General features: G+C 47.0%; 1 protein-coding gene and 1 pseudogene across 1 annotated transcript; one reads left to right on the top strand and one right to left on the bottom strand.

Moving 5' to 3' along the window:
• Positions 1-388: 388 nt before the first annotated feature.
• Positions 389-5,839, bottom strand: LOC115935969 (procathepsin L-like). Its single transcript, XM_031014954.3, has 7 exons — positions 5,748-5,839; positions 5,007-5,129; positions 4,760-4,906; positions 2,618-2,842; positions 1,975-2,137; positions 1,266-1,383; positions 389-767 (listed from the first exon to the last, which is right to left on the bottom strand). The coding sequence occupies exons 2-7, from the start codon at positions 5,088-5,090 to the stop codon at positions 668-670; spliced, it is 837 nt and encodes a 278-aa protein (XP_030870814.2). The 5' UTR covers positions 5,091-5,129; positions 5,748-5,839; the 3' UTR covers positions 389-667.
• LOC109025106 (proline/serine-rich coiled-coil protein 1-like) lies at positions 3,004-4,583 on the top strand (annotated as a pseudogene).
• Positions 5,840-17,748: the final 11,909 nt, after the last annotated feature.

The following is a 17,748-nucleotide window of genomic DNA, read 5'->3' as shown; positions in this document are numbered from 1 at the left end:
CCCAAATCTCATCTTGAGTTTTAACTCCCACAATTCCCACATGTTGTAGGAGGGACCTGATGGGAGGTAATTGAATCATGGGGGCAGGTCTTTCCCATGCTGTTCTCATAATAGTGAATAAGTCTCACGAGAGCTGATGGTTTTATAAGGGGAAACCCCTTTCGCTTGACTCTCATTTTCTTCTCTTTTCTGCTGCCATGTGAGATGTGCCTTTCACCTTCTGTCATGATTGTGAGGCCTCCCCAACCACGTGGAACTGTAAGTCCATTAAATCTCTTTCTTTTATAAATTGCCTAGTCTTGGGTATGTCTTTATCAGCAGCATGAAAACAGACTAATACAACTACACAAAAAAGTCAGTGCACCAAAACAGAAAGAAGCCCCACCAGTACATTTGAAATTACAGTTTATTTAAACAGGTAAAATTGTATATATCCTTTTAAAATGAAAATACAAAGTAAGTGAATCAATAATACAAACATGTTTATAGCAGTAATTAAAATACAGGTAACATTTACCAGTGTGAAAATATCAGAATTCCAATCACACTTGGATCTTCAATGATTGAAGTGTGCATTCCACACAGCAGGGGCTGGTAGACTGAAGATAAATTCCTCCTTTGGATGTGCCAACCTCAGTCAAGTTCTTCCTCATCACCATCCATCAGCTCACACAGTGGGGTAGCTGGCTGCTGTGGCAATTCCACAGTTGTTCCTCCGGTCTTTGGCCATCTTTATGTAGCCATCCATGCCCCAGTTTTTACCCCAGCTGAAAGGAGAGCAGGTTTTCCATTTCAGAGGAAGGATAAAGCACACTGGGTTATTAACTTAAACAGTGTGCCAGAAGCCACAGGCTTAACATAAAGAATCAGGAGATGCTGATGTTCCTGTTCATCCCTTGTAAATTCTTGAGTCAAAACCTGCATATCACTTCAATCCCAGACCCAAAACTGTGACCTTTCACAGAACTGCAAAATCAGAAACAGAAAAAGGATAGGATGTCTTTCCAGCCAGATATACTTCAGAATTAAGAAAATGTTCAGAATTTAGACATGCAATGGGACAAATACCATATTAATATCCCCAGCATGCTCGTGACAGTATCTTGACGTTACAATCAATCATTAATATTCTGTGTTCTGCCTAAGGGGGAAAAAGACTTCTGGGATTTCAGAAATGTGATTAAGGGCTTGTGGTATGTAAATACTGATTGCAAAAAAGGATTCCCTTTTGAATTTCAACTATAAGTCTTTCTGGCAATTTATACCTGTTCTTCACCAGCCAATATTTATTGTTATCTGAGTCTGCTCCTTCATAGCTGTAGCCAACCACCAGCATAGCATGATCCAGGCCTTCAGGGTCACAGCGTAGCTCAAAATAAATTCCTGAGAGAATAAAATGAAGGCTGGGTGGGAAGTTCCCAAGGACACCTGACAGTAACCCACCCTGTCACCCACAGGGAGGGAGGCATCTCTAAAATCAGTGAAATGACACACAGTCCAGATCGGGCTTAACAAGATCTATTGTTATCAAGGCTGGGGAATTAGGCTCTCATCCACAACTAGCAGAAATAGAAATTAGCATAAGTCCCTCATAAAAATCTTTCCTACAGGCATAAAAGACCACTCATTTTAAGCTTGTAATTCTACTCTAGAATATCAATCTTAAAAATAGCACAGAACACCAAAATCCTTGACTCAAAAGGCTCTTTTCAGATTTAATCACAGAAGTAAAAATCTTTGGAAAAATTCTAAGAATACAACAATTAGAGAATATTTAAGTAAATTAAACTATACTATAAATAACATAGCTATTTTTAAAAAGTTATGAAGTACAGGTATTCATGGAGATACGCTCAATGTAATATCAAATAGAAGCATTGGGTATGATTATTGCATGTATAGAGTCCATCATGCTGGTGTGTCATGGTGGTTTACTTTTTTTCTACAATAATTTCTATGAAGAAAGATGCTTACCTTTTTTATAGAACTGGAAGGAGACATGGCTTTCATCAATAGCAACACAGATGGGCCCCACAGTTGCCACTGCCTTCGCCAGGTCCTTCTCCCATGAAGGGATGTCCACAAAGCCAGTGTCATTAGCAGCAGAATACTTGGGATTATACCTACAGGTTTTAACCTTTTAAAGGTGGAGAGGGAGGCGACTTGATTACTACCATCCTTCTCCTGGGGAATGTGAGTCAGAACCACAACACTCAGCAGTTTGCAGCACAGAATTTCCAAGTCAACACTGTTACAAATCATCCAAGGAAGTGAAATGTTATTATTAATAGTTAATTTGAAACTGAAAATTAGCTCAGTTCTCTTCAGTGCGACCCCTAGGTTTACTTTCCGTAAGACATTTTTCACAATGGAGACATCTGTATTATATGTAGAATGGTTTGTATATTCTCCATGTCACATAGAAGCAAGAACAGCTGCATGTTAACCATGTAATCACAGAACTGTGCGAAGGCTATAATTTATAATGACAACACTGTCACTTTGCAGATAGAGATTACACCATCTAAAACGTGAATTCTGAAAAGTGTCTGTTATCTCTGAAAGTGTCCCAGTAAAACAAAGCAGGAATGGCAGCAAGAAAAGGAGCTCCATTTACCTTTCCTTCATATGGATAGGATGCCTCAGAGTCCAGTCCTCTGTTCTCCTGAACATACCGGAAGGGATTATCCATGAAGCCACCATTGCAGCCCTCATTGCCTTGAGGCTCAGAGCAGTCTACCAGATTCTGCTCATTCAGTGAGATAAGTTTGCCTGTTTTCCAGAACATCTGCCCTTCCAGAGCACCAGTTGCACCAAAAGCCCAACAAGAGCCACACTGACCCTGAAAAGAGAATAAAAAAGCTGATATCCACACACACACACACACACACACACACACACAGAGCAAGACTTTTAACAACATGAGTATTTAGCTCATGTAGCTAAATACTCCTTTAAAAAGTGAACTGCGGCGTGGAAGATAAGGTGGCACGGGAAGTGGACACAGGGTGGGCTGGAGCATGACTCCCGACCCTGGCTTGCACCCTGAATCTAGCTGCGAGCCTTGGGCAGAATGGATACCTGAGGAAAGGTATGGTTTCTCTCCAGCTCAGATCTAAATGGACTCTCGCTCCTGCTGGCTGGACATGGAGGATTTGGAGGAAGATGTAAGGTTTATTGTGGATGAGACCTTGGACTTTGGGGGGCTGTCACCATCTGACAGCCGTGAGGAGGAAGACATAACAGTGTTGGTGACTCCAGAGAAAACATTTCGACGGGGCCTCTCCCACCGAAGTGACCCAAATGCAGTGGCACCTGCCCCCCAGGGTGCGAGGCTCAGCCTAGGCCCCCTCAGCCCAGAGAAGCTGGAGGGGATTCTCGATGAGGCCAACTGGCTGGCCGCTCAGCTGGAGCAGTGTGCCCTGCAGGATCGGGAGAGCGCAGGCGAGGGCCTGGGGCCTCGCCGAGTGAAGCCCAGTCCTCGGCGGGAGACCTTTGTGCTGAAGGACAGTCCTGTCCGAGACCTGCTGCCCACTGTGAACTCTCTGACACGGAGCACCCCCTCCCCAAGCAGCCTGACGCCTCGACTCCGGAGCAATGATAGGAAGGGGTCAGTCAGGGCTCTCCGGGCTACATCTGGAAAGAGGCCCTCCAACATGAAGAGGGAGTCACCCACTTGCAATCTGTTCCCTGCATCCAAAAGCCCAGCATCTTCTCCTCTTACCAGATCGACTCCCCCAGTCCGGGGGAGAGCCGGGCCCTGTGGGAGAGCAGCAGCCAGTGAGGAGACCAGAGCAGCCAAGTTGCGGGCCTGCCAGCCAAATGCCACTCACCAGCTGGAGTGTGCCACCTGGCAGAGGTGCCCTACCTCCGGATTCTCTGTCAACTCGAAAAGGGCTTCCAAGACCAAGCACTGCAGGACACAGAGTGCGGGAAAGTGGACACAAGCTTCCTGTTTCCCAGCGAGTAAATCTTCCTGTCATGGGTGCCACTCGCAGCAATCTGCAACCCCCCAGGAAAGTGGCAGTCCCAGGACCTACCAGGTAAAGAGATCAGGACAGCAAGCAAGACTTCAGTAGCAAACCACTACGGTCAGTACCTGGACTCGCCTCTACCCAGCAGACCCTGACTCCAGCAGATTCTGGCCCAGGGACAGGAGGAAGAGATGCCACCAGGGCTAGTCTCCCAGGAGTAGAGACCATGGGAAATGGGGTGGATTAGGATTGAGCTAGAGAAGACTTAAACTCTCTGGGTTGAAAGAAGATTAGGGGAAAAGAGGTCACCTTCCAGCAGTGAAATGAACAAACAGAAGATGAGAAGTACAGGCAAGTGGTTTGTCTTTATCCACACCCACTGTTGTGGTCAGCCCCAGAGAATTTTATCTTCTTCCTTGGCATTGGTTCACTGGACATTTCCATGTGAGCGGCCTCCGTAGCTAACCTCCCTGCCCTCTGAGGAGCCATCTTCCTGAATCGCATTCTCTACTGGACTCTGGCCTGCTTGGAGAGGTGGCAGCAGGCACCTGGTCTTCAGAAATTGTTTCCTGTGAATTCTGTGACTCCTAATAGGCCAGTTTGTGATAAGCTTACTCTTATCACAAGAGTAAGAAATGAGTCTTCATTTTTCTAAAATAAAGTGAATGTATTTAAAAAAAAAAAAAGTGAACTGCATGTTGCTGCACAGTCTACCATAGCACAAATGTCAATTGCTTCTTGGCTTTCCTGGGGTGATGGGAGGTCTGAACCTAACACAGTCTCACCTGATCCTTCACAGGAGTCACGTAGCCTTTCTCTCTCCAGTCCACAGATGTGGGGATCTCAAGAAGCAGGCGTTCCTGGAACTCTTTCCCCTTCCTGTGCTTCTGGTATTGAAAACCATTCATCACCTGCCTGAATTCTTCAGTGGTCTTCAAAGAAAAGTAAATAAAATGTTAAGAAGCAAGAGCTTAATTTGGTAAAGAACTGAGGAGGGGAAGCACAGAGCTGGGCAGCCCACAGCATACTTACCATGTCTCCAAAGGCGTTCATGGCCATTGTGAAGCTGTGTTTCCCTTGGCTGTATTCCTGATTGTGCTGCTCAGTCATCTTCATGTTCTTCTCTCACACTGCTCTCCTCCATCCTTCTTCATTCTAAAGGCAAACATGTAACTGATGCTCTTCATTTCTTTTTTTTTTTTGAGACGGCGTCTCGCTCTGTCACCCAGGCTGGAGTGCAGTGGCACGATCTCAGCTCACTGCAAGCTCTGCCTCCCGGGTTCATGCCATTCTCCTGCCCCAGTCTCCCGAGTAGCTGGAACTACAGGCGCCTGCCACCATGCTAACTTTTTGTATTTTTTTTTAGTAGAGACGGGGTTTCACCGTGTTAGCCAGGATGGTCTCAATCTCCTGACTTTGTGATCCGCCTGCCTCGGCCTCCCAAAGTGCTGGTATTACAGGCGTGAGCCACCGTGCTCTGCCGATGCTATTTATTTCTAATTAAAACCCAACATATGCTAACCAAGTGAATCTTCAGACAGAGATGTAAGAGTAACCATGGCCAGGGAAGGCTTGACACTTCTAGGAGATGTTCTCCAAGCTGAGACACAACAAGGGTGTATGCCCATATCATGCTCATAATCAGTGCTATTAAGTTATTGCGTTAGGTTATTGGTAGGAGCCAGCCTCTAGAAGCCACTCTCTGGCCATATGATCCCAATAGCAATGCCCATCTCTCTGGGGTTCCCCTGGACAGTTTCAGATGCCACCAACCATGTCATATAATCTCTTGTGCTTTGCCTTCCACTTGGTCCATTGTGCATCTAAACTGTGGTCACGTGTTAGAGCAGCTGAGGCAATTCCCAGGCAAAAGGCAGCCAGGAGGAGTGAAGGATTCATGTTTCAAAAATCTAGGAAGGGAAAAGAAATGAGGATCTGATTAGACCGATCCTAAAAAGCCATTTTACTACCCCCTGAGAAACTAGGGCCACCATGGTAGAATAAAAATATTTAAATTATTCTTCCAAGCATTTACCTAAGGACTGTGGAAGAGGCCAAGGATGTGGCTGGAGAAAAACAGGGCAAGTGGAGGTATTGGATGGACCCACCAAAATGAAAAGCAGCCTGTCCAGAGCTGTAGGAGTTGAAACAGTTTTCTGGGATGATGATGACAGGCTATGAAAAGGACAGGAAGGTACCTGATGGGCGAGAAGCTTAAGGCAACAACCAGGAAACTAGGAAACCGTTGGCCCAGGTTTTGTACCAATTGTGCTGAGGTCTTCCAGGCAAAACCTCAAGAATGAAGACATCTAATTTCAAGAAGGGACAAAGGGATCCCCAATAATTGGGAAGTCACATCACACCTTGTTCTTGGCTAATACACAGCAGAAGGTGAAGTACGTTTTCCAAATGCCCCTTGTAATGAAACAGTTATTGAATGTCTTCCCAGGACAAACTGGGAAGGAGAGCACCTATCTACCGCCGTTCCCGCAGTCCTGCAGTCCTGCAGGTGGGCCAGTCCTGCCAACACTCCAGCTCCCCTCACAGAGCATAAACTGAATCAGGTGGCCGAACCACCGGAAGCCAGAGTCCCCAGTGTCCGCCCCCACACAGGGGTGGGTAGGCAGCTTCCCAGGCTTTGGGCTGGGGACCCAGGCCAGATCCCCTGGCTCTTGCTCCCGCCCTCCGCTAATGCTCACTGTGGCCCCAGCACGTGGGCGATGTTGCAGGGAGCAAGGGGCGCCTCTGCCTGATTTGCCGGGGTCGAGCCTCCCTGTCCCACCCCCACCAGCCCTGGGAATACTGCGGCCTGGCACTCCGGAAAATCCCTCACTCACAGAGCTGAAGGACTTGCTGGGTCCCTGGTGGCCCCTGTCCAATCTTAGCCCACTGGGGTCTCAGCTGCTGTAGCCACAGGTGGGCAGGCACAGTGGGCAGGTGCTGGATCCAGGAGTCTCCTGTCGCCTAAGGCCGCCCGAAAGCAGCTAATTGACCTCTAAAGCCCCTAGACCACCCTGCGCCCTTGCCGCCCAGGCAGGCCCGCCCCCACCGCTTGCCCGCTCTGCGATTGGCTGCGCCAGCCGCTGGGCGGGGCCTTCCGGCGTGTTGACTCCTGGCATGTGGAGCAGCTCAGTCCCCTTGCCTCAGTGGAACCGGGGGAGGGGAGCTGGGGGCTACGAAGAGAAGGGTCGGAGGTCTCCCTGGAGGGTTCGGATCAACTAAGTACCCTATTTAATGCCCTGGGCGGGTGGTTTATGAAAAGAAATTTACAGGAGCCCTGTGTGCATTTTCAGCCTAACCCTGCTTTTCCCTTAGGCCTAGAATTTTTGTTTAAAATCTCCTGCAGGGCAGAGAGCCAGAGGACTCTAATCCAGTGGTTCCTGTTTAGTCCACAGCAAAGGTGCGGCTGGCTGGAAGAACGCACAGCCTGCAAGCAGAAGCCTTACCTCCCAATTAAGGGTGTAGAAGAATCTGGGCGTGTTGCTGGTGGCTCATGCCTGTAATCCCAGCACTTTGGGAGGCTGAGGCAGGCAGATCACTTGAGCCCAGTAGTTCGAGAACAGCGTGGGCACCCTGGCGAAACCCCTTCTCTACTAAAAATACAAAAATTAGCCGAGTGTGGTGGCCCGCGCCTGTGGTCCCAGCTAGTCGGGAGGCTGAGGCACCAGCATCGCCCAGCCCGGAAGGCTGAGGCTATAGTGAGCCGAGATCGCACCACTGCACTCCAGCCTGGGCGAGAGGAGACCCTGTCTCAAAGACAAAAAAACAACTGGTAGGAAAACGCACCCTCAAAACACATGATGAGATGGTCGAGACCAGACCCTAGGAGGGTGGGGACTGGCTGGGTGGGTATCCAGAGACCATGGGCGTTTCATAATGCATTGTTTCCCGTCTCCTCCACTCAGCGACTCTTCTTCCCCTGAAGTCTTGCATTAAGTAAGTGAATGAATCAATCATCAAGTTAATGAAGCTCTGACTTTGTACTTGTTGTCCTTTGCTTGGTACAGTTGGGCACTGCCTTAGAAACAATCTCCAGGTAATTTTCCCAACTGCTTTTGTGAGGCCCAGTTTTCCATTTTAAAATCTAAGATTACCTCAGTAATCTTGCTTTTACAGCAAATGGGCATGGAGCCTGACAGATATATTTAAACTAAGTTATGGACAAGCTGCCTGGTGCATTAGGTAGCATAGGAGCTAACCTTGTGGGACATCTCCCCATATTCGTAATATTCACCCCTACATCTATAATCAATAAATGCTTGTTTGGAGGCCATAGAAACTCTTCCTGAGATCTGACCTGTGTCTTCTGCTATCTGCCTGATTTCTCCCCATAGAACAGGAAAACACTGTGTAGGAGATATTGTGAATAGAAATATGAATATAGGCCGGGCGTGGTGGCTCACACCTGTAATCCCAGCACTTTGGGAGGCCAAGGCGGGTGGATCACCTGAGGTCAGGAGTTTGAGACCAGCCTGGCCAACATGGCGAAACCCCGTCTCTACTAAAAATACAAAAATTAGCCACGCCTGGTGGCAGGCGCCTGTAATCCTAGCTACTCAGGAGGCTGAGGTAGGAGAATTGCTTGAACCCAGGGAGGCAGAAGTTGCAGTGAGTGAGATGGCACCACTGCACTCCAGCCTGGGCAACAGAGTGAGACTCTGTCTCAAAAAAAATAAATAAATAAATTACAAAAATTAGCCAGGCATGGTGGTGGGCGCCTGTAATCCCAGCTACTCAGGAGCCTGAGGCAGGGACAACGGCTCAAACCTGGGAGGCAGAGGTTGCAGTGAACCGAGATCGCACCATTGCACTCCAGCCTGAGAGACATAGCGAGACTCCATCTCAAAAAAAAAAAAAAAAAAAAAAAAAGAATATAAATAGGAAATACAGTGATTCAAATAAGCAATTGTTAGTTTCTCAGATCAGAACTGTGAGTTCTATACTAGACTCTTACATTTTATTTCTTCTGGTATCTTAGCAATGATTCTGAATAAAGATCAGACTCCTTAGTCAGCAGGTGGGACAGTTCTCAATAACAGAAGCTGGGTTCTCAGGGGATCCCGTGGATATGAGGATGAAGGTTAGAAGCACTTGGGACCATACCTGCAGGTCTGATTTGAGGACAATGAGACCAAGACAGGAAGGCAGCACCTGCTGAGGGGCTGGGGGTGGGAGAAGGGAGGAAACAGGACACAAGAAAATAAGTATAAACCACCAGACTGCAGTCAGTGATCAACAAAAGTTCCCAAGTTTATATTGAGAAGATTTCCCTGGTTTGGGGTTTTGAAGAGATTATATAAGGGATTCGGGTTGCTTGATTTTTTTCATTCTTTTTCTTTTAACTTGGTCTCAATTTTTTTGTAAAAAAAAAAAAAAAAGAATGTCTTATGTGCGCCTTTAGAACTGGTGAATGAATGAACCTCCCTTTTTAAATAACTGAGATTGTCACTGAAGCACTGTCATCCGATTTAGGCTTAAAAATCTGACACTGAATTTATCCTAGATGATAAAGTGCAAGTCTCTTGTCTCCTAGAAATGATCAGGCAAGGAAACACCCAGGAGGCCCAGGGCAAAATGCCCTCCTGGAAGCTGGTGGGGTAGGAAGATGCTGAGGCCCAGTATGGTCCCTGGAGCATGCATTCTGTGTGGTGACAGAAATTGTTTGCTTGACCGTACATTAGTCAGGCTTCTGAACCTTCTGCTAAACCCATCTGTGCACTTTTTGTAAAATTCAGTTTTAGCAAATTACCCTGCTAAGTCAGTTTAGCTGGCAGGAATCCCCGTCCGCCATATACTGATCAGGGTCCTCATCCCCCACCATCCCGCAGCTGATGTCAGATAACCTTGGCCTGTGCTCAGCGAGAATCTCGTTAGGTCAGTTTAGCCAGAATCCTCCCTTACCCTTGATGTTCCCTCATAGTCATTTCCTATCTGCTAACCCCCGTCCTCCTCCTTGAGTATAATTACCACTTCCTTGTGCTGGATTCAGAGTTGAGCACAATTGCTCTCTCCCACTGTAAGAACTACTTGCAGTGCTCCTAGACCTACATATGTGAACCTGTTTCTTTAACAGTGACTCACCTGTCTTTTTCTCCTTTCAACTTGACACTAGCTGAGGCTTATCCACATCAAAGTGGAGGGACTGGCCCCGGGGGATCCTCAGGGCTTCACCTTGATGGCCTGCAGGCTCACATTCCACTTTTTCTGGTGCCTTCTGGCTCCGAGTCCAGTTTGCCACACAAGTGATGGAGGTTGGAAGGAGGGATGAGGTGACAGAGGTGAAGGAGGGTAAATTCTTTTCTAAGCCCTACTTGCCTGACATGCATTTAGGTTTTTAGAAAGGAACCTGACCCCACCCTTTATTTTCTATCTCCCACTTCCATGACTAGCCTTACCTGTAAAAATGGGGCATAGAAGAGCCCCCATCTCCTAGGGCAGTGGTTTTGAGCAGGGGGTCACTGAACAGTAGCACCTTCATCTCTTGGGACCTGGTTAGGAAATTCTGGACTTGGGGTGGTTGATCATGCCTGTAATTCCAGCACTTTGGGAGGCCAAGGCTGGCAGAACACGAGGTCAAGAGATCAAGACCATCCTGGTCAACATGGTGAAATCCCGTCTCTACTAAAAATACAAAAATTAGCTGGGCGTGGTGGTGTGTGCCTGTAGTCCCAACTAATGGGGGGCTGAGGCAGGGGAATCACTTGAACCTGGGAGGCAGAGGTTGCAGTGAACCAAGATCATGCCATTGCACTCCAACCTGGGTGACAGAGCAAGACTCTGTCTCAAAAAAAAAAAAAAATTAATTCCTGGAAATGGGTTAGCTTGCTGACAAGAGTTATTCCATTGTGTGTTTCTACCTGCAATACCTGAGGATGCCCATTTTCTCATGATTTATAAACTAACTCATTTTATAGATGTAATTTTCATACATTTGGGGGTATCGTTCTAACTTCATTATTATTACTTCAAGGTGTTATTATTTCCCCATCATCATCATGGTCATTATCATAACTAGTTGGTGCTGACAGTAGTCACCCTGCATTGAGAACTCATGCTCCAGGCCCTTTCCACATAGACTTGATTTAATTCCATTCACTCCTCACAACAATCGTCTGAAAGAAAGAATCACTAAGCCATTGTATAATTGAAACACAAGAGGCGAGTGACTTGTGTGCCCTTGGGCAGGTAATTTGAACACTCTGTGCCCCCAAGTTCCAATAGATAAATGTAAATAATAATATCTTTCTTACCTAATACATGGGGTCAACAGTTAAAGTACTGTACATTTGTGAGGTATTTCATGGCACCTGTGAATTGCTCATGTGATGACATAGTGTGCTTCCAGTGTCAGTGTGCTGGGAAGGAGACAGAATAGGAAGAAGACTGAAAAGATGCTGAGTCTAGTGCAGGGTATCCTGGGGAAAACACCTCCTGTTTGTCCAACAGCAATTGGCCACACATTGAAGACACACTACCTGCCTGTGAACTGGGGTGACCCTGTTGAAATCTTGTGGAAAGCTTGAGATGCTCCTTAGAGGGTGTTTATCCCTCGAGCTGGCACAAATGCGGTTTGTTGTTCAGTTTTTCCTTCTACTCTGCCTCTGTCTGGTACAAAATGGAATTGAAGAGGATATAAACCAGCAAGGAACAATCTGAAATCAGAATGGTGACAATGGGAGAAAGTAATCTTGGTTCAACCCAATGTTCACCTGAAGTCTCTTTATTAAAGACTACTAACAGGAACAAAATTGCATAATAATCTTCCTATGATAATTTCAAGTTCCAGAATTTCTCTATGGAACTTTCAAATTTCACCTCTGTTAACTCATGGAATTTTCCCTAGAATCTGCAAATTACCGAAGTCTTTGGAGGTTTGATGATCACTCACTGGTCAGCGGTACTACAAAAGGATTCTGGGGAGTTTGACTCAGTGGTCAGCAAAGGCTCTTCCGAATCTTCAGTCTGATTCTGAGATTCCCCGGGGAGAACTGGAGCCTTTCTTAACAGCTCTTGATTGGAAAGACCACCTGCTTCATCCTCTATTGCAACAGAAATAGCCATTGTGAATCTCCATGGGGAGGCACAATGAGTTTTTTCTAGCATGTGTGACTCAGGTCATTTTGTTCCGTGGTTTCCAGTTGTGGGGACTTGGCAAGGTCACACCCTCCCCTGAGCCTCAGTTTCATCACTCAGAAAATGAGGATAACAATTCTACTTGCCTCATAGGATTGTTGTGAAGATTAAATGAGACATGTAAACATTTGCTTATAGTAATTTCACACCACTTTATTGTGGAATCAAAGACAGAATTCTTACAGAGGTCTTGGTTAGTTAAGAAAACATCCATTCAAAGATTTGATTCACAGGACACCCTCACTGTTTTTCTCTTTTTTTTTTTTTTGAGACAGGGTCTTGCTTCGTTGCCCAGGCTGGAATGCAGTGGTGTGATCTCAGCTCACTGCAACCTCTGCCTCCCAGGCTCAAGAGATTCTCCCACCTCAGCCTCCGAGTAGCTGGGATTACAGCCATGCACTGCCACTCCTGGTTAATTTTTGTATATTTTGTAGAGACGGGGTTTTGTCATGGTGCCCAGGTTGGTCTTGAACTCCTGGGCTCAAGCAATCCACCCGCCTCAGCCACCCAAAGTACTGGGATTACAGGCGTGAGTCACCACACCTGGCCCTTGCTTACTTTCGTACTTCCCATGAGGCAGGTTACCAAATTGGTGAAATTAACCGTAACGTCATTGTGATGGGCAAGCAGATATATTAAAAGCAAAGATACAGCAGGTTAACATTAAATTTTGCTCATCCCAGGACAAACCTGGCCACAGGAGTCCTTTGCCAGTATTCTGAAAAGTGTTGTGACCATCTCCTTTAAAGCTCAGTTAAAGGTTTCTGGCTGGACTCCAGGCTGCTTCAAGCTCTTTACTTGTCTTTATCATTCTTTAAGGAGGGACCCAGACACAGTGTGCAGAGGCCTGAATCCTCTAGACCATTCTCTCTCCACCATGAGTCCTGCCGTGGGGACCTTTCCAGCTCCCTTTGGCCTTATGAGCCAGAAAATCAGGCTAGAGCCTAAAGAGAACAGAAATTTCAGAATCAGGCTTGTTCTGCGACTGTATGGGGGAGCTGAAGGACACAATGGGCTTTCTATATTGGAGACTACCCATCATACTCTCTCTGACCAGGGAGAAAGGACAGATGCTGTGTGATTTTGCAGTCTGTGATTTGGCTTCTCATTCTCGCTGCTCTCTACACCTCATTGTTTACTTCACTCCCCTGAAAAAAATGCTCCCTAACAGGCTCAGTACCCAACTTCTGGGTATTGCTGCCCACATTTGCCTTGGTTCTACCTTTTCAGATTGCAGGATCCTGAGGTTTTGCTTGGAGCAGCTCAGATTCTCCACTAGATCTAAGATCTCACCTAGTCCTGAGGATTTCCTTAAAGGGAAGGGGAAAGATAGATGATAGATAGATAGATAGATAGATAGATAGATAGATAGATAGATAGATAGATAGATAGTTGCTGCCTTTGCTCTACAGCATCTGCTTGGTGAAGAGGCTCAGGATCTGGATCCTGGCCTCTCAGCTCTCAGGAACCCCATTCCCCCCTGACAGGGGTGGCAAGTTCATCCTATTATTCATTAAGAAATTTGAAAACAATCATTCAGGAATTTTAGGTCAAGAGCTGGAAAACCCCAAGCCTCTGTCACCTGAGCAAAGGGAGATACTGTGAGCACCTGCAGGATACACCCATGTTCCACCACCTGCCTGAAGAAGCCTGTGGTTCTTGTCAGCTTCTCAAGGGTGAAGCGCAGATCATTTTCTGCTTGAGCAGAAGAGCAGACCAAAGAGGTCATTGACTCAAGGAGCATCACGGCAACTGAGCTGCACCTGGAAGAGAAGAATCCAGGGTGTGATCCACAGCCAAGGCCTGAAGCAATGGGGCCCATACTTGACCTCTCCAGGGTGAGTTGTGACCCAAGTGCTGGGCTTTAGCCCATGAGTGGTCCCTCTTGCCATTTCCAGTTTCCTCCCAAAGAGAGGCCAGTGTTGGTGATTTCATTTCTCATAATCTCCTTAGGAGCACAGGTTTTGGTTTGTGCCTTTTTTGGATCAGGTTCCCTGCATTGCAGCTGCTATAATTAAAACTATTAATAACAACAGAGCACCACAGAAGCAAGTTAGTTGCTAATGGAATTTGCTGATAATGCTATCTTCTAGAGACCACTCTAGTAACTGGAGAGCCTTGGTGTAGAGCTGATGATAAAACCTGTTCCTGCTTTTGTCAGTCATGAGGAGCATTTCCTTTCTAGACAGAGGAACTGAAACCCACATGGCAGCCCAAATTTACCAAAAGCAGTCACTGGAATACTCATCACACCATCATGTCTCATCTTATCCCTTTCGTTACCTTCAAATATGGCCCCATTTCCTCAGGACCAGAACTCCCTTATGTGGGCAGCAGGACTAAGGCCCTTGAGTTACCTGTGGTGACTCCTCATTAAATGGAGGAATGTGCCAGTATTTTCAGCAAAACATGAATCTGATGAAACACTGACTGAACTGTCTCCTAGTTTCAAAACAAATTATTACCACTCAGGGCCTCTATTTAGGGCAATCAGAGTCAGAAGTGGGAACGCATCTTGTCCTCCTACCTTGATTAACAGTAACTCTAATTGCAGGATGATGGTCAAATCCTCTCTCCTCTAATGTGCAGTTGTGAAGGATTTAGGCTCCACTGCTCCTGCATTTGGGTGGGGCCTGAATCACTTTCAGTTTAGCACAGGCGGGTCACTTCAGGCCTTCCCACCTCCATCAGCATCCTTCAATCCTCCCCTGACATCTCTCATTTATGCTTCCTATTGATTCAGAGGTCCCAACCCGAGTGGCTAAAAGAAACATTCATTAACCTTTCTACAAAGTCATGAATAATCCATGGATTACATTGAATTCATCCCTACTAAAACCATCTTCAGAAATTCAGATGTAGTAACCTTCTTTCTGAATTTTTTTTTTTTTTTTTTTTTGAGATGGAGTCTTGCTCTGTCGCCCAGGCTGGAGTGCAGTGGCATGATCTCAGCTCACTGCAAGCTCCACCTCCCGGGTTCACGACATTCTCCTGCCTCAGCCTCCCAAGTAGCTGGGACTACAGGCACCTGCCACCATGCCCGGCTAATTTTTTGTATTTTGTTTAGTAGAGACGGGGTTTCACTGTGTTAGCCAGGATGATCTCGATCTCCTGACCTCATGATCCACCCACCTCGGCCTCCCAAAGTGCTGGGATTACAGGCATAAGCTACCGTGCCCAGCCAAGTATTCTATCCTTAATGAACACATATATGCACATTATATCTATTTTTTATAATATATATATTTAGAATTGAATGTCAGAGTACATATCAGTGTTGGAGGAAGAGAATAAGGAGGAAGCACAGAAAGTAAAAAGGAAAAATAGGCACCAAAAAAGATTTGGAGAATGGCAGAAGGCCAAGGAGATGCAGTTGGGAAGTGCCTCTTCCATGGAGAGGAACCCAAATATCTAGTAAACCTTCACATTTTAAACAGATCTTTTGAGAGAAAACACTGAAAGTTGACACAGAGGTGACACAGACACCATGGTTGAAGAGGGAAGAAATGGGACAGTCTGCTCAGAGTCCCTAGACATCAGGACTGGCCCATATACCCTGAACAAACCCAAGGAAGGGGTGAGTGAAGGAACCCTGGGACACTACATACCCATAATGTACCTCTGAGATCCTAGTTACAGGAGTTTCTACGACCCTCATAGATCTTTGGACTGGTAGGAGAGCTGCCTCGAGCACATGCAGAGGCACAGTTTGAACCCACACAGAGCCCAGAAGGCTTTGTTGTGCTGTGCAGCTGCAGCAACATGCAACCCTAGGTGCCCATCCCACAAGTCTCCATTTCATACTGAGTGGCTAAGTTCCTGCTGTCTGCCAGGCTGGGAGTGAACCGCGCCTGGCCTGCTCACATGCCCAAGATAGGCCCCATCACCAATGCTGTGTGATTAAGTTGCATCTGGTCCACATGCCCCCTTGCCTGTCAACCCCTTCCCAGACCTCATGCCTGGTCACGCCTGCAAGAGGGTGTCCACAGCACAGCATCCACTGCATAGCTTGAGTGTTTTGTTGACGGCCTGGGAAAAGCTCACCACCCTGTCCCCAAGTCACAGCCAGTGCTTGAAGCTTAGAGGCCAGAGGACAAATCCGTGAGCCCAGTCCCAACTCCCCAAGACTCAAGTATACCACCCAGGGACATTGAGCTGAGATTTGTAACCTAATCTCAAGTGAAGGAGGATCCTCCATAGTCAGAATGCAGAGAAGGGTGTGGTATGGGTTCTCATGGGGGCATGGGAGCTGGACGCCCCTCCCTTTGCAAGACCAGACCATGAAGGGTATGGCCTGATGGTGGTAGCTTCTTTCCCAGGGAGTGTCCTGGCACAGAATGCCTGGAGCAGCTCAACAATGTGGGAGCAGATGGCTTGGGGAAAGCCTAGTTGGTTGGGCTTGCTGCCAGGGCGAGTGTCTGTGGGAGATCTGCTGGGTCAGGGGAGTGTAAGCTAGGCAGACTCCATGGTTGCCTGCTGGGCTGAAAATCATGGGCTGCAGACTCCATAATGGTGTTGCACCCGTTGTGCTACTGCCCTGCCTGGAGATCCTCTACCCTTGAAATACTGCATCATCAGAGCAACTGCAGACATACCCTAAAACCTGCTCTGACTTTGGTAAGCACAGTGGACTGGTGGGTCTCTGGAGAGTTGTGTGTCCCTAGAGATGTAATCCTCAGTGTGGACCATCCCTAAGGGAAGGGCGAGTGCAGCCTGCCAAAGCACAACATGAGACAAAGAAAATGCGGCCATGGCATAAGCCACTGAAAGGAGCACCACCAAGGCCCAGAACAAGACTTGGAGAAGGAATTATGTCTCGCCTCCATCTCCCCACCCCAGTGCACTGTTGCAGATGCAACAATAGCTCTTCCCATAGGGGCCCAGAAAGCGTGCACTGAAAGAAGTTGTTTCTCATGATTCTCCAGTGAGGGCAAGCATGCACCAAGACCCCACCTGCCAGCTCTTACTCTTAAGTCCATCTACCAGATTGAAGTTTGAGTTATACCATCATATAAAAATACATTGCTAAAACAAGCAACATCTATGAAAGCCACTGCAGCAACCTATCTGTAACCAAGGAACATATATGGAAACTTCATCCTCTGCAACTACCCAGAAATGAAGCCAATCAATCACATACACCACAGTCATACTTCCAAAGAGAATAAAAAATATAAAAGCCCTGTGATGGTTAATACTGAGTGTCAACTTGATTGTTTTAAAGCGTGCAAAATATTGTTCCCGGGTGTGTTTGGAGGGTGTTGCCAAAGGAGATTAACATTTGAGTCTGGACTAGGAGAGGCAGAACCACCCTCAATCTGGGTGGGCACCATCTAATCAGCTGCCAGCACGGCTAGGACAAAGCAGGCAGGAGAAGGCAGAAGAGCAGACTTGCTGAGTCTCCTGGCTTTCATCTTTATCCTGTGCTGGATGCTTCCAGTTCTTCAGCTTTTGGACTCTTGGACTTACACCAGTGGTTTGCCAGGGGCTCTCAGGCCTTCAGCCACAGACTGAAGGCTGCACTGTCAGCTTCCCTACTTTTGAGGTTTTGGGACTCGGACTGGCTTCCCTGCTCCTCAGCTTGCAGATGGCTTATTGTGGGACTCTACCTTGTGATCGTGTGAGTCAATGATCCTTAATA

The sequence above is a fragment of the Gorilla gorilla genome, chromosome 8 (assembly GCF_029281585.2).
Source record: "Gorilla gorilla gorilla isolate KB3781 chromosome 8, NHGRI_mGorGor1-v2.1_pri, whole genome shotgun sequence".
Classification (NCBI taxonomy): Eukaryota; Metazoa; Chordata; class Mammalia; order Primates; family Hominidae; genus Gorilla; species Gorilla gorilla.
The sequence above is the reverse complement of the archived record's forward strand: the minus strand, read 5'-3'. Positions and strand labels throughout refer to the sequence as shown.